The sequence below is a fragment of the Puma concolor genome, chromosome D1, assembly GCF_028749965.1.
Source record: "Puma concolor isolate L17-30 chromosome D1, mPumCon1.1.hap2, whole genome shotgun sequence".
NCBI classification, from domain to species: Eukaryota; Metazoa; Chordata; class Mammalia; order Carnivora; family Felidae; genus Puma; species Puma concolor.
Window position 1 is genome coordinate 41,326,367 of NC_141676.1, and position 16,053 is coordinate 41,342,419.

The 16,053-nt window shown below is 44.1% G+C and overlaps 2 protein-coding genes across 8 annotated transcripts in view; one reads left to right on the forward strand and one right to left on the reverse strand.

The window, feature by feature from the left end:
• Window positions 1–1,587: 1,587 nt before the first annotated feature.
• On the reverse strand, window positions 1,588–14,368 carry MISFA (mitochondrial sheath formation associated). 3 transcript variants are annotated; one of them, XR_015240966.1, is made up of 5 exons: window positions 13,948–14,368; window positions 4,672–4,890; window positions 4,160–4,264; window positions 2,337–2,374; window positions 1,588–1,699 (listed from the first exon to the last, which is right to left on the reverse strand). XR_015240966.1 is itself a non-coding variant. In XM_086677835.1 (5 exons), the coding sequence occupies exons 2-3, from the start codon at window positions 4,738–4,740 to the stop codon at window positions 4,172–4,174; spliced, it is 162 nt and encodes a 53-aa protein (XP_086533961.1). In that variant the 5' UTR covers window positions 4,741–4,890; window positions 13,948–14,368; the 3' UTR covers window positions 1,588–1,699; window positions 2,337–2,374. The 3 variants fall into 3 exon arrangements, 2 of the variants coding, with proteins under 2 accessions (XP_086533961.1, XP_086533962.1); XM_086677835.1 differs by having other exon boundaries at window positions 4,172–4,264; XM_086677836.1 differs by lacking the exon at window positions 13,948–14,368 and adding an exon at window positions 13,744–13,883 and having other exon boundaries at window positions 4,172–4,264.
• Window positions 14,162–16,053, forward strand: part of UEVLD (UEV and lactate/malate dehyrogenase domains) — a 59,207-nt gene continuing 57,315 nt past the window's right edge. Inside the window, exon 1 of one of the 5 annotated variants that reach the window (XM_025928460.2) lies at window positions 14,162–14,316. In XM_025928460.2, coding sequence (XP_025784245.2) covers window positions 14,269–14,316 — 48 coding nt within the window. In that variant the 5' untranslated portion in view covers window positions 14,162–14,268. Of the gene's footprint in view, window positions 14,317–14,471; window positions 14,753–15,021; window positions 15,043–16,053 lie in introns of those variants that run through there. The other 4 variants (XM_086677834.1, XM_086677833.1, XM_086677831.1 and 1 more) reach the window with 4 other exon arrangements.

Below are 16,053 nucleotides of genomic sequence, written 5' to 3' on the forward strand. Positions count from 1 at the left end.
CGCATTGACCTCTGCTCAACCCCCACAACTGACCCATCTCCCCGCACCCCACCAGCTTGAGAGAGCTACTCTGAAGGCCGGAGAACTGTTTGGAGGTATATTCAGGGAACCAGAGGGAAGAACTGGGTGTATAGTTCCTCTTGTCAAGAAAACGAGCACAGGTTCTGATCCCCTGTAATAAAAGAGCTTGAAACAACTGACAAGATGAGTCCTTTGGGATATTCAGGAGGCAAGTTGGTATAGCCATGGAGCCAGAAAATGTAGGCACTTAGCTCAATGGGATGTGTTGAGTCTAGGTCATACAAGAAGCCTTATAAGAGATAGTATCCTGGATTCAGGATTCCAGTGTTGCTAATGGATTTTGAATTCACTTTTCTTTCCATAAAAAAGGCAATTCATTCAGTGCAAAGGGCCACTTAAAAATAGTTTAGCAAATGTGTGCGAAATAGTCCTCAACAAAATGTTATCTACATAACCAAAAAGATCTACTTTGGTGGTAAGGATGCACTTCTGAATGATGGAACTATCAGTCATCCCCAAGTAGCCACAGAATGGGAAAAATTCCATACAGTTTATTTTAGAAGTACTTGTTCTTGTTGGGTTCTTCCCCCTCCCTCCCCAACCCCGTTAAGGTCAGAAAATTCCAAACCACCCCTAGAGAGGGCTTATGAGGAATATCCTAGGGCTGAAACACCTAGATTAATTGCATGGGTCTTGAGTTTCCATACTTGGTCTCAAACTCAAACTGCATCATATTGAGGACTGAGCACTTAGCTTTTGTTTCTATGCATGCTGCCCTGTATTAGCAGTGGTTACTGCTAAAAGAATCATCAGGTACCTTCTTGGCTATTCAAATGAAGGGGGCACTTGAGCCAAGAGATAGCCAAGATCTTGGATATTCCAGTCTCTTGTTTGGCTCTTTTCCTTGGCACATAAAAGCATGCCAAGGAGAAGGTCTGGATCTTGATCTTGACTCCAACCCAGAGCTGTGCAGCTGGTAAGATACTTGAGTCTCTCAACTTCATTTGTAACATTTTGTTCAATGAGGCTAGTGCCCAGCTCAGAAGCTTATAAGAATTAAAGTAATGTTTAATTTAGTATCTAGCACCTCATATTAAAATGACATCCCTTCCCCCACACAGTGTAAGCCTTCGGTTCTTGACAACAGCCGTGAAAAGGCCACAGAAGGTTGTTGGTAACAGCTGAGAAAAGTCCACAGAAGGTTGTTGGTAACAGCTGTGAAAAGGCCACAGAGGAGTATCCCCAAAAGATAGGCTTAAAGTTGCTGCAACCTCTAGCCTTTTCTGAACGTTTTTTCGACCCTGGACCCTGGATGCAGGAGGAAGACTACACCCAGGAACTAGGTCAAAGGAGCTTTAGAGAATTTCTATCCCTAAGGATTCAGAATAGGGGGCAAATTGAACTAGGTATTTTAGTCTTAATGTCAGTCTTAGAGACTGAAACAGAGGCACCCAATCACGTTCGTCTAACCCAACTACCCTCCCCCATCTCCCTGTTTTGAGCTAACAGAATATCAGCTCTTCATCTTAAAAAGTACGGTAACTTTTTACATAAAATGTGACAAAATAATGTGCAATTACTTTATGCGAAACCAACAACAGGAACTCTACAGCAGGCCAGGTAAGCTTCAGAGCTGCATGACTTCACCAGGATCATCTCTGCTTATTTCCACCGGGGTCTGGGGGGACAAAAGTATGTCAGGTGGGCCTTCTCTAGTGTTTGCCAGAGTGTGCGGCTGAGGTAATTGCCTTCCTTGCCAAAGGCAGAAGTGGTTCTGTCCAATTCTGTCTCTTAATGTCTCTGACCTCAACTGCCAGAGGGGCTTAGCCATGTGGGAGGGGACAAGGGGCAGAGAAAGGACACATATCCAAGGTCTAACAGGAAGAGAGAAGATTTCTAGCACCAGAACCATTTTATAGACCACCCTTTACTTGATGAAGGAGAGTTAAGGGTGGGTTGCTGGTCTGGGCTGATTTAAGAAATGGGACTGAAGACCCCAGCACTGAAAATGGCCCCTGAGCACAAGACTAGGTCACCCATGTCAGACAGTATTGCCTGAGTCTTTACCTCTCTACCTCCAGGTTATATAAAACTGAAAAATGTAAGAGTAAAGACTCTTAGGAAAATATGTATAAAAGAAAGACGTGAGAGAGGGAACTCTCAGCGAGCAACAATAGAGGCAGGTAAGCTGCCACCACTTTCTTAATCAAGAAAAGACGATTTGTTTCTAAAGTTGGATTTTGATGCTCAGCTCATGGATCTAGGGGAATAAATTTCAAAGGAGGAATAGAGAAGAAAGTTGAAAGCACACTTACCCCTCCTGGGGGATACTTATATCCTTTCCACATGGTTCCTGCAATGAGAAGCAACCATAAAACAACAATCATTGTGGGGCTTCTTGCTCACGGGTGGGATGTGCTGGGGAAAACAGGTGGTTCTGAAAGGTGTGGCGCTCTATTCCTTGAGTCCTGGGAGCTGGGCTGTCTTCATTCCAGACCGGATGGCGGATCGCCCAGCATGATAGCTCCTGGCTGAGGGGCTTCGTGGTCTAGTGTGAACTGAAATGGCTGGCCATGGCCATTTTAGGGGGCAGAGCTCAGACACCAATTGTGACATCAGCTCCTGTCACCTTGGAGGGACCCGTCAGAGTGAATAACTATGGGACAACTGGCCAGGGTGCCTGGTGTGTTGGGGCCAAAGAACCCTTAAAAGAAGGGCCCTGTTCTCTGGTGACTCTACACGGTCAGGATCTAGCTGGCATCAGAACTTTATTAACTCATCACCTGTCAAAATATTAACTGTTGCTTTCATGCAATCAGATGCAAAAAGCAGTGCCATGCAAACAAAACAAAACAAAAAATACCCTGGATTGATTGGGAGGATTGGCTAGGTATGCTACGAGCAATTACTTTATAGACTATCGTTAGGCTATTCGCAAAAAACCAAACAAATGAACATCTCACATTTCGTGAAATGTCACAATTAAACCCTCATCATGTAGGGTTCCCTTCCCTGGAAAGGGAAGAGAGGGCATTAGGCTGTCCTGCTCATTTCAAAGCTGGAGAACCTGAGGCACAGAACATTTCCAGTGGCTTGGTCAGGATCAGGGTGGCAGTGCCTCAGCTAAGCAAGTGCCCAGGGCCTCCATCTACGTCCCCACCCCAACAATGATCTGACCGAGCTGGGTCAACACTTGCATGGAAATTCTGGGGCCGATGGAAACAAACAAACAAACAAACAAACAAACAAACCCTCATGCCCTGCTCTCAGTGTACCTGGGGTTAGGACTTGATACCACTGCTTTCCAGAGTAGCTTCCCAGAAAATCTGCTCCTGTTATCAGTTCATTACTAAGACTCTCAGAGTAAAGTTGCTTTAACAGTGGGAACACCTTTGAAAAACCAGATCTGAGTGAAAGGGAGTGGGAGGGAAGAAAGCCAGGAGACTGTTGTGAAAAGGATACTGCTATTCCTGTCTCCTAAAGGCAGGCTGGTCTAGTGGAACGAGTTAGTGCAAGAGGCTGTTAAGTCCAGAGAACTATGCTCGCATCCCAGCTTCTCAAAGGAATTGATTTGTATGGCCTTGGGTAAATAGTTGAGGTTACTGTCACCACTAAATCTTTGTGGACCCGTTCATTATTTTGCTTAGTTGTTAAGTTGGCATTTAGTAAATGCTTTGCATCAAATGCTTTACATGAATTCCCAGATGCAAGCCTCACAAAAACAGTTAAGATACAGAGATATCTCCCTTATACAGATGAAGAAACTGAGGTTTAGAGAGATTAAACTTTCCCAAGGTCACGTAGCTAGTGAGTTGCAAAGTTAGAACTTGAACCTGTCTTGGGATCTGCCAAAAGGGGCGCTAAAAAAGCTGGTCCGACTTACTACAGAGTTTGTGAGAAAATAAGTTAATAGACAGGAATAGTCTTTGGAAAGAATACCAGTAAGATGTGCTTAACAAATCTTTGAGCCTTGGCCTGCTGTCCAAAGCAGTGCTCACTGAATTCTCTTTCCCCACCACATATCTCAACCCACTTCCCTTTCTACAGTTTATTGTTTCCCAGGGGAATATAAACTTCCTACTGAGATTTCAAGGGGTTGCCATGTTCTCTGGAAAGAGAGGAATTGAGTCCAGCAGACCTGACCACTCACTCATAGTTGTGGTTCTTCATCCAAAGCCAGGCTCCTCAGTCGTGTCTTGCTCTCCTGAACAGGCCACTTCTCTTTCCACTTCAGAGTTGGAGGCTGAGTCAGAAAGAAATTTAAAGGCAGAAGCGGTTCTACTTGTTGGCCTAGCAGGTAATTGCCTCTGTCTGTGACTGTGACTGTTGGAGGTCCCACCAATGCCCACCTTCCCTTTCTAGCCGGCGACCATTGATCTACTTTGCCTGAAATCCACTTTCTCCAGCAAACCCCTTATAAATTTAAAATAAGTAATGTTATGTACCCAAGGGGTGGGTGGAACTTAAAGATAATCCCAGTGAGTTGAGAAGTAGCCTGGGAAGCCAACTTTGTTCCCACTGCACCCTGACCTCTAATTAGTGATGAGGCCTCACCTGTCTCTCCCATTTGGTCAGAAACCCTGGCTGGGAGGTGGAGTCAGAGCCAGGACTGACTACTACCAGGGATTCACAGGCAGGGTCATTACTTACCGTGAACTCTGGAAACGTGCCCATGTAACATGCAAGTCCAACAAAAAGCATCCAGCCAAGCACAATCATGATAACAAGTAAAACAATGTCTAAGACACAATTGCACAGTGAAAGACTATTCACCAAGATCTTGGCAAGGGAGTGCGCTCATGAAACCCTCAGTTGGCAGAGGTCTTGCATGGCAGTTCCAGTCCTTGGCTCCAAAGGATCCGCAACGCCCTAATGGAGAAGATGAAGTCTAGTAGGGCATTGTGACATCATTGGTCACATGGCCCAGACTCATAACATGTCAGAGATATTGCCCCCAGACCAGTGGTTGAGTAGCGAACTAAACTTTTTGTATGTATTCCCTCACAGCAACAACAGGAAGAAGGTATTATTACCAAGTCCATTTTACTAACCAGAAGACTGAAGTGTAGAGAGCCTAAGTGACTGGCACTAGGTCACACAGCTGATGCTCCATGTGAAAGCCTGGACTCAGGGCCCAGCTATCTGTTAGGAAGCTGGGCTCCTTAGACTACAGACAGGGATTCGGCAGGGTGTGTTCCTAGGTCTATGACAGCTGTGAAGGGAATAAACTGAATTCTAGGGAAGTGAGACATCTCTTCTTTCTGTCCCTGCAAAGCCCTCATCATCTCAAGGGCTCTGTCACCAGCATTTTATACCATTCTTCAGTACCTTTGGTCAATAACTCTCTGCTGGTTCTCTTCTCTTGGCCTTCAAGAAGCCACAAGTATCTTTGTCCTTCCCTCACAAAAACCTGCAACCGATGCTGTGGTTCCTTCCTAACCTGTTTTTTTAATTTCCCTTTATGACCAAACTTTTTAAACAATGGCCCACACTCAGAGCCTTTCTTCCCAATCTCCAACTTTCCTCCATATATCACATTATGACTTCTGGCCCGCTCACCACTACTTAGATGCTCTCAGTAGTTACAAAAGATCTTTTTGTCCCAGTCTAATGACCTCACCTTCATCCCTTTGACCTCCCTGTACTGTCACAATGGACCCTTCTCTCCACCAGAATTCTTCCTACAGACACACCTCTCTATTTATTATTTTGATATCCTCTTTATTCTCAATACTTTTTTAAAATATGAAAATAATAGGTGCTCATTGTAAAACATGGAACCACCCAAAAGACATATAAGAAAAATTTAACAACCTCCCCATTTTCCCCCCTCAATTCCCATCCCCATCATGTAACCAAGCCTGGTGTGTACCCTTCTGGCAAAGAATCTTCCATCAGCTTGCAAACATGAGTACACACGTAGAGGGATATAGAGGGGTTTTGTTCAGCGTTGCTTTATCAAAGGTGATCAAACTACCTATGCTACCGCGCAACTTGCTTTTCTCCTGTTCACAATAATACATCATGGACAGGCTCTTGAGTCAATGGATAAAAACAAAAAAAAAGAAAATCTAAACACATCCTTTTTTTTTTTTAATAATAAGCTTTATTGAGGTATAAATCACATATGATAACATGCATTCCTTTCTAGTGTGTAGTTGATGAGTTTTGAAAAATGTGTCAATCTTGTAACACCACCACAATCAAGAGAGAAAAAACTTCAATCATCTCCACAAGTCCCCTGTACCCCTTTGCAATCAGTCTCCTTCCCCTGGCCTCCCTGCCCCCTGGAAACCATTGATCTGCTTTTGCATTTTCCAGAACTTCATGTAAAGAGAATTATAAGCTCATTCACTGGCTTCTTTCACTGAACATAATGCTCTGGAGCTTCATCCATGTTGTACAGTAGTTTGTCCTGTTTTACTGAATGAACGTATGTTCCATTACCTGGACATAGCAATTCATCAATTTACCTGTCAAAGAATATTTGGGTTGCTTCCAGTTTGGGGTTATTATGCATAGAGATGTTATAAATACTTGCAAAGTTTTTTCTGTGTGAACATAAGCGTCCCTAGGGTAAATACTCAGGGGGGGTATTTGAATCACATGGTAAGTGCCTGTTAAAAAGCCTTTATCACCAGTTGTCAGCAATTTCACTTTGATGTGACTATGTAATTTTCTGCAAGTTTCTTCTATCTGGGGTTCGATGAGCTTCTTGGAACTGTGGGTTTAATGGTCTTCATCAAATTGGAAAAATATTCGGCTAATACTTCTTCAAATACTTTTTCTGCCTCCCTTCCTCCATGACCTCCCGTACACGTCTAGGAGACCAGTAACCAGGACAAACATGTCCCACAGCTTGCTGCTACTCTGTTCATTTTTGAGTCTTTGTTTCTCCTTGTGTTTCATTTTGGATAGTTTCCATTGCTGTCTTTTTCAAGTTCACTTGTTTTTCCCCTATAGTGTCTTAATCTTCTGTGAATCCCATATGATGCATTTTTCACCTGAGGTTGTAATTTTCATCTCCTCAAGTTCAATTTGTGTGTTTTTAAAAGTTCTTTCGTTGGGGCACCCGGGTGCCTCAGTCGGTTGAGCATCCAGCTTCGGCTCAGGTCATGATCTTGCGGTTCGTGGGTTTGAGCCCCACGTTGGGCTCTGTGTTGACAGCTCAGCCTGGAGCCTGCTTCAGATTCTGTGTGTGTGTGTCTCTCTCTCTCTGCCTCTCCTCCTCTCGTGCTCTGCCTCTGTCTCTCAAAAATAAATAAATGTTAAAAAAGTTTTTTTAATAAAATAAAAGTTCTTCCATTTTTCTCCACATCATGCTCACGTTTCCCTTTGCATCCTTGAGCATTTTTATAAGATTGATAATAAACATTTTAGGGACTCCATCTGCAAATCTATCATCTCTGTCATTTCTGGGGTTGTTTCGATGGTTGGTTTTTCTCCTTTCGTTATGGATGATACTTTCCTGCTTCTTTGAATGCCTGGCAACTTTTGGTTGCATGTTCAACATGGTGAATTTTACAGGGCTATGTGCTGGACTTCGTTATATTCCTTTCAGTAGTGTGGGACTTTCTTCTGGGATGCTTGGGATCAGTTTGATTCTTCTGGGGCTTGTGTTAAGCTTCGTTATGGTGGACAAAAGGCAGCTTTTGCTCTGGGGGTAATTATCCCCACGAATGAGCTACCGCCCCTCTAATGCCCACTGAGCGTTCTCTGATGCTGTGGAATTTTCCACAACTCCTAGCACCTTTGGGAGCTCCCAGAAGTGCTTGGCCTGCTGTTTCTGGGCCGTTCTTATCCTGCCTCATGGAGTTTGAGCCCATCTACGCACCAACTCAGCCAAAGACTCACAAGGACCCCTACGGAGATCTCCAGAGTTCTCTCCCTGTGGAACTCCTTCTCAGGACTCCATCTTGCAAATTCCTGGCACTCTGGCCTCCTGTGTACCCTGCTGTCTTTCTTTACAACTCAGCAAGCCTAGTCTCGGTTCAGGTGACCCCACCATGCTGCAGTCTGAAAACTGCTTCCAGGCAGTAGGCGGGGGCAATTTTAAGGCCCATCTCCTTTATTTCTTGTCTTTCAAAGTTCACATGCTGCTGCTTCTTATGCAAGATCTGAAAACAATTATTTCATAGGTTTTGTGCAGTTTTCTACTTGTTTATGGAGAGAAGGCAACTCCCATAGCAGTTGGTCCTTTCTAGGCTGAGGCAGAAATCTAACTTATCCTTTTTTAATTCTTACCTAATACTCCACACTTATTTCCTCTTTCTCCTAACGATGAATAGATCGGTCAAGAGACAGAAACTACACAGCAATTTCCACAGAGAAAGCTTAATAGAGAGAATTATTAACTAAGGAAAAGGTAGAAAGCTCCCCATAATACAGACATAGTGTATCTAAGGAGCAGCCACCACGTCTAGGGCTGAGGCAAAGCACCCAAGAAAGAAACAAACTTGGAAGAGTCCCTCACCTCCAGGGCGGAGATTCAAAACTTGTTGAGTATGTGGTGGCCAGGACTAACTGGGTGGTAGAGACATCCAGTCAACTGCAGGCCAGACCTAACAATTAGAGAACGACCCTAGATGCTGGTGGAATTTGCTGGGAGTCTCCAGAAGGGGTTCTGGGAGGTTTGCGGATCCCTGCTGAGAATCTGGCCTCTGGGTCTGCTAGGAGAATACACCAGGAAGCCACCCTGTGGGGTGCTGGTGGTGGACCTCAATGGCAAACTGTTTTAGTGGCAGGGGTACCAGTGAAACTCAACGGAAAACAGCCCACAGAGAGGCCACTGAAACTCAACAGGGGTGAGCACCACTGGGTACCCCCCATGTGCCATTGGCAGCCACACAGCACAAGAACAAAAGCATGCTGGAACCAGGCAGAGAAGTTTCTTCCTCCTACAGTATCTCCCCAAGGCCCTCTATTGATAAAACTTAGCATCATGCCCACGAGCAAGGAACAAATATTTACAAGGTCCAGCTCCACTAGAGAAGAGCAAGCAGTGAATGGTGAACTTGGAGCTGAAGGGTGATAAATTCATAACTGACACAATGTACATCTAGGTTTTCTCCCATCTTTTACCACCGTAAACAATGCTGTGATTGCCAAACAAAACTCCTTTGACAATTTCTTTTGAGCACTGCGGGTTTTTTTACTTGTTAACCAGTAAGGCAGCAAGAAGATAACAAAAAGGGTGTTCCAGGTCAGATAGAGTATGAAAACAGAGAGGATATATAAAATCCTTACAAGAAAGGAACTAGTTTAGGAAAGAAATATGACAACTTCTTTTCTTAAGGTCATGAAAACAGGGCCATAAAAAGATGGAGGATGCCTGTGGAAGGATCACCCAAGATGCAACATTACGCTGTAGGTCAAAGAACAACAAAAACTCCATGCATCTAAGTAAAGGATACTGGCTTTTGATGCACCCGTTTTACAAATTTTTCATGAGGTCCAAGTTGCCTATTTTTTTCTTTTGTTGCCTCTGCCTTTGGTGTCAATAGCCAAGAAATCACTGCCAAATCCAAAGTCATTAAGTTTTTTTCCCTATGTTTTCTTCTAAGAGTTTCATTGTTTTAGGTGTTACACTTAGGTCTTTGATCCATTTTGAGTTCATTTTTGTATACGGTGTGAGATAAGGGTCCAATTCATTCTTTTTTTTTTTTTTTTTAAGGTTTGTTTACTTTGAGAGAAAGAGAGAGAATCCCAAGCAAGTTCCATGCTCAGCACAGAGCCTGATGCAGGGCTCAATCTCACGACTGCGAGATCATGACCTGAGCCGAAATCAAGACTTGGACACTTAACTGACTGAGTCCCTCAGGTGCCCCAAATAAGGGTCCAATTCATTCTTGTACATGGTTATCCAGTTTTCCCAGCACCATTTGTTGAAAAGACTGTCCTTTCCCCCATTGAACGGTCTTGGCACTCTTGTCAAAAATCATTTGACCACATAGGCAAGGATTTTTTTTCTAGGCTGTTTATTCTACTCCATTAGTGAGGTACTTAGAGAAGTCAAAATCACAGAGACAGAAAATAGAATGGTCTTTCCAGGGGCTGAGGGGAGGGAAGAATACAAAGATATTATTTAATGGATATGGAGTTTCAGTTCTAGAAGATAAAAAGTATTATGGACATGTACAGGAGTCATGGCCGGGCAACATTATGAATGTATTTAATACCATTGAACTGTATACTTTAAAATGGTTAAGATAGTAAATCAACTGTTATGTGTATGTATCACCATTTTAAAAAGGGGGGAAACTGAAGTAAATGATAAGGATACATGTGTCTGGTATTTGGAATACCAGTTCATCCCTGAACAGTAGGTCTGATAGGACTAATAACTATGAAAGCAAAGGATTATAAATAGAGATCTGAAGCAGAGCACCAAGAAAAAAAATCTAATTTTAAACAAGCCATTCTTGTGATTTTTCTCAAGCTACAAACAAAGATGCAGAATATACACTTTTCCCATTTCTTAGTTTGGGGGTCTTTTTTACCCTTTTAATATAATTAACATTTTTGTACATGCATCTTGTGTACTTTTTCCCCCCTAAGACAAATTTCCAAACGTCAAGTTAAAGAGTCAAAGGTAGGTCGCATTGCTTTGCCCAAAGTTTGTGGCAAATTATGCTCCCACCAACTACATTTTCTTAAACTAGTGTCCAGGGATGGGCTTCAGTGCATCCATGAACATTCCTGAAATTGAGCACAAAATGGATTGCTTATGTTGGCATTCACATTTTTCTGGGACAAGTCTGTATCTTTCAACAGATTTTTTTTTTTAAGGCTGAAACTCAAATAAGGCTGAGAACTAGTTCACTATAACATCTTCTCCCTATGGCTGTGGTCACCCCATACTTTCATTCATTCAGCAGACTTACCAAATATTAGAAGACTGAAGGTATGCATACGTTCAGGCATACTAGGCACTGGGAATACAGAGATAAGTGAGATTTGACAGCTATCTGCCAGGATCTTACAGTCTTTGGGGATAGGAAGCCGGGAGGAGACAGAATTAGTTGGGTATGATAAAATATCCCAGGCAGGCATTAAGGCACAAAGCAAGGAAGATACAATGTGCTTGGGGAAAAGTTGAGTTTCAGCCTGGTTAGGTCACAGGACCTAACAGTGACAATTTCTGGGTGTGTGTGTGGGGGGGGTCCTATCAGAAGTCAGCCAATGTTTGCACTACCGAATCTTCCTCTTATGACTGAGTACCAATAGGTACAGAATTCTAGCTCGCTAGAGATTACTAATCACAAAATTTCATCACAATTTCACACACAGAGAAGCAGCAAAATGCACAGATTAGGGACATGATCTCTGACACCACCTTCTGCAATAATTTAACCTGAGTCTTGGTTTCCCTGACTGTAAAATGGAGCCAATTATACCATATATCCTCTCTTTTAAGGGGCATTCTTTTTCACATTTTAGCTCTTTTCAAATAGGTATAAGTGTTAAAATGGGTATTTGTATTTAATTTTGTAATCTTTTCTCTCCTAAAACATTGTCAATACATCTCTTACTCAACAGGATCTCAGAAACAGGGAAATAGGTAACACAACACTAAACCTCAGTTTCCTCACTGGTAGAAATGAGATGATTCTATCTAGGTCATAGAGCTTTGTGAAGATTGACTTTGATAAAGCACATAAAACTCTTAGCGATGTACCTTCCACACAGGAAATGATGGCTTCTCTCACACACACACACTGGCATAAAGTGCTCACAGTGTCTGTAAGTCATTCATAGTGACTAAACCAGAAGAGAATTAGCTGTTTGGATGGAAGGTGTCTTCCATAAAAGGTTCCTTTATAAAAAGAAGAACGTTGCTCAAACCTCACTTCTAATCCTTGATTAATGGATTTCTGACAAGATCTGTTAGATCCGAGAGGCCCTGGAAGTCCTATTGTTTCCGAGGTTTGTTAGATCTGCCTGAACTGCTCTTACAGGCCTCTTATCTTTCCATCTTCTTACCTTTTTCTCACCTCCTATGGTCTCCTGGCTTCCTCTCTTGCCCCACATACAGTCTCTTCACAATGCAGCAGTCAGGCCTATTCTTTTAAACCTTAGATCACATCACTTCTCTGTTCAAAATCCTCCAGTGCCTTCCTTTTTCTCTCAGGGTAAGAGCCTAAGAAAGAAAAAACCAACCCCTGACATCTGGGAACTGGTCTGACTCATCTAGGAAAGCTCTCAGTGTTACTAGAAGCTGACCTGGCACTCACAGCTACGTTGTTATTCTCCTGATGGATGAAACAATCTCACAGAACACAAACATCAGAGAGGGTCACTCAGACCATGATAAAATGAGACAAAATAAGACCACTTCATAATTCTGTCTAAGCAGACAAATCAAGGTCATTGTGCAGCCCATGTAATACCAAACACCCTCTTCTGTCTGCTAGTGAGTAACTGCTACTTCTTTACCAATTACTGCTTTAGCCTTGCTCCAATTTGCCCATCTTATATTTACTGAGATATCCAATCACAGAATTGTCTCTGCTTTGATAGCACCCAATCCAAAGTGATGGGTCACTTCATTAAACCCTCTCCCAAGTCACCCGAAGCCTCAATCCTATGATAGGTCCCTCTAACACAGCCTTACTGAACAGTCCCGATGGTTTTCCATAGCGTCTGCGCCCTCACTGCAAGGAATAATCAGCCCAACCTGTTTAAGTGTGGGTGTGTTCGATGGGCTCTGGCTGGAGGGCAGTGACAAGACAGAGTCACAAATGTCTACAAAGGCACCAAAGTGGTTCTCAGACTTCACCATGCATTAGAATCACCCAGGTTTGTAAAAAATAATTGCTTGAATCCCCCTTCCCCCTAGAGTTTCTGATTCTCTAAGTCTGGGGATGGGGTCTTAGAATCTTTCTAGCAAGTTCCAGGTGATGCTGAGGCTGAGTCTGGGGGCCACACTGTAAGAATCACTTCCCTAAACCATCTGTGGCTTCCCCCTTACTTCTCTGACTTAGCCTACTACCGTTTCCTCACCTCTTACTTCATTCTACTTCAGCCACACTGGCCCCCTTGCTGTTTTGAACTGAAGCCTGTCTTAGGACCTTGCTTTGAACTGAATGCCCTCTAATATAGAACACCTACTCTCTCACCTCTCAAGGAGACTACTCTGATCTCCTTACCCTGCCTTTCCCCACAACACTTGATTACCTTCCAGCATACAATCTAATTTACTTATTATATGTAGTTTTGCTCTCCTCCTAATAAAAGAATGACAGCCTTAGGACAGGTGATATTTTTGTCTATTTTATTCACTGCTGTATCCTAGGACCCAGAAAAATATCTAGCAAGTTGTCAATGCTGAGCAAAAGTTTGGTGAATGAATAAATACACTGCCCAGCCTCTACTTTATTCTCCTAATTGAGTCACAGCATTCCAGCCTTTGGCTCTTCCTGTAAATACAGTCACCCTCCTGCTTACACACCCTTCTGACAGTTTCAGTACCTATCTTCTGAGACTTTTTAAGCTCAGTGGCTCAAGACAGGGATAATGCAGGAAAGTAATTCACAAACCAAGGACACCAGACAAAGCCAACAAATTGCATCTCTTCGCCCTCTCTCTGTATACACCCCCCTCTCTTGTTCTCAAACTCTTTCTGACCTAGCTTTTTCCTCTCTCTCTCCCACCAACAGTTATGGCGCCCCACCTTAAAAAAAAAAAAAAAAAAGGCAACTCCTCCCCGCATGCTGCACCAACCTTCACATCTTCCAGTTTTTCGACAAGGCTCCTCCTGACTCCATTTTCCCTTTCTAGCTCCCCGAAATTTTGCTTTTGAAGTTCCGTTACCTCCTCCTTCCTAAATCTAACTGCAATTTTTGGTCTTGATCTTTCTCAATACTCTGCTGATTTTAACACACCCTTCTAGAAACTCTCCTCCAAAACAGCGCGAGTTGCTTCTACCTCCTTTACTGCTTCTCCTCGGGTCTTTCCTATTCCTCTCCTTACAGATGTCCCCAAGTTTCCTTCCAGCAAGCTGGGTTGTGACCCCCTGGGCGTTAACGCCTTTCCGACGGCGCTCAGGGTCCACGCTGGGGCGCTGGTTCGACTCCCGGGCGGAGCGGCCGCTGAGCCTGGGCGTTGGACGCGGGCGGACTTTCGAGCCTGGGAAGGGGCGTGGCCTTGGACAGCTCTGGGAGGCTTGGACCTCGGCGGCCTCCGTCCGGGAACCGGCACGGAAGGAGATCCACGGGCTGGGTCGCGCAACCTGGGTCCGGGACGTGGATGGAGATGGAGTTCGACTGCGAGAGTCTCAGGCGGCTCCTGGGCAAGGTGCAGGCAGCCCGCCGGACCGGGTCTGAGGGTCCGGGGTGTCGGGGCTGAGCTATCTCCTCGTGGGGGTTCCCAAACTAGTCGCGGCGATTGGAGCGGAGGCGGGCTGACCAGAAGCCGGCTCTGGGGAGTGGTCCCTGGGAGGCCGCGGGCTTCTCCCTCGGGAGCCCTACATCCCTCGGGTCGGGGCTGTGGCTCCGCCCACGACTCCGAAACCCCTGCCCTCCACGCGGTGTGAGTTCTCACGCCACCAGCGTTTCGGCGACTTAGCTCCCAGCGCTCGCCAGTGCCTTTAACCACGCCTTTCCCTATGTTGAAATGGCCTGCCCCCCCCCCCCCTTTTTTTTTTGCTTTGCAATCTTCCCTTCTGAGACTCAGCTCAGATGTCACTCCCTGCAAGATGGAATCACGCCCTTCTCTCCGCTTGCCTTCAGAAGTATGGATTATCACATTGTGGAATAATTACTTATTTACAGTTATTTATTTACTCATGCGGTGAACTCTGACGGCAGAGAGGGTGCTGTTGCCCTTCCCTAGCACTGTGCCTGGCCGGAGCAGGGGCTTCTAAATAACTGTGCATTGAATGAAAGACTTGAGTAGATATAGGAATGGAGACAGGGCTTGAAGGCCCAGAAGAGATCCTCTTAATGTTTGAAGGGTTGAGCGGGAGGCCTGACCCAGAAGTCTAACCTACGTTTCTAGGGCATGACTAGCTCCAGTTTCCAGGTTAGTCCAGGCTCTTGGTCCAGTTTCTTTGGCTTCCCACCAATGTATATTCTGAGGCAACCCCCTTTTCACCAGCTTCCTTTCTTTTTTTTTTTTTTTTTAAATATAATTTGTTGTCAAATTGGCTTCCATACAACACCCTGTGCTCTTCCCAACAAGTGCCCTCCTCCTCCTCAATGCCCATCACCCACCCATTTTCCCCTCTCCCCTGCCCCTCCATAAACGCTTAGTTTGTTCTCTGTATTTAAGGGTCTCTTATGGTTTGCCTCCCTCCCTCTAACTATTTTTTTCCCATTGCCTTCACCCACAGTCTTCTGTTAAGTTTCTCAAGATCCACATTTGAGTAAAAACACATGGTATCTTTCTCTGACTTATTTCACTTAGCATAATACCCCTTCAGTTCCATCCACATTGCTGCAAATGGCAAGATTTCATTCTTTTCTTGTATCCAGCTTTCTGGTTAAGTGATTCTTAATGCTTCCTTAAAACTTCCCCGTGCAGAAACTATACATGTATGCCATTTTGTTGGATTTGACTTAGTTGGGGCAGTTTGTACATCTGTGCGGGGTTGTGAAGCCTCATGAGTAGAAATGTTTATTTAATTGACTTGAATGATTTTATCTACTGTGACAGGTGCAGATGTATCATCTTGTAGGAAGAGAAGTATCATCATGCTTACCATTACACCCTTTGTTCTCCTCCTCAGAGAACCACTCTCTCAAGTTTTTTAAGGAGGGGAGCATGATGTATTTATTGTTCAGTGGGAAGAACTGTTAAAGTTGAGAGTAGAAAAAGAACTTCATAATTTTTCCCTCATTAGATTAGCATAAATTAAGATAATTTAGATGATTTGGAGGATGCACTTGCCTCAGCCACACTGCTGGTGGTTAAATGGTTATTTAACCATTTTGAAGAACAGTTGGGTCTTGTTAATTTGATTATGTGGGTTTTATATCCCCTCTACCTCTAGGTGGCTACCATAGAGAATTCATAGTGTATGAAGCAACAGAT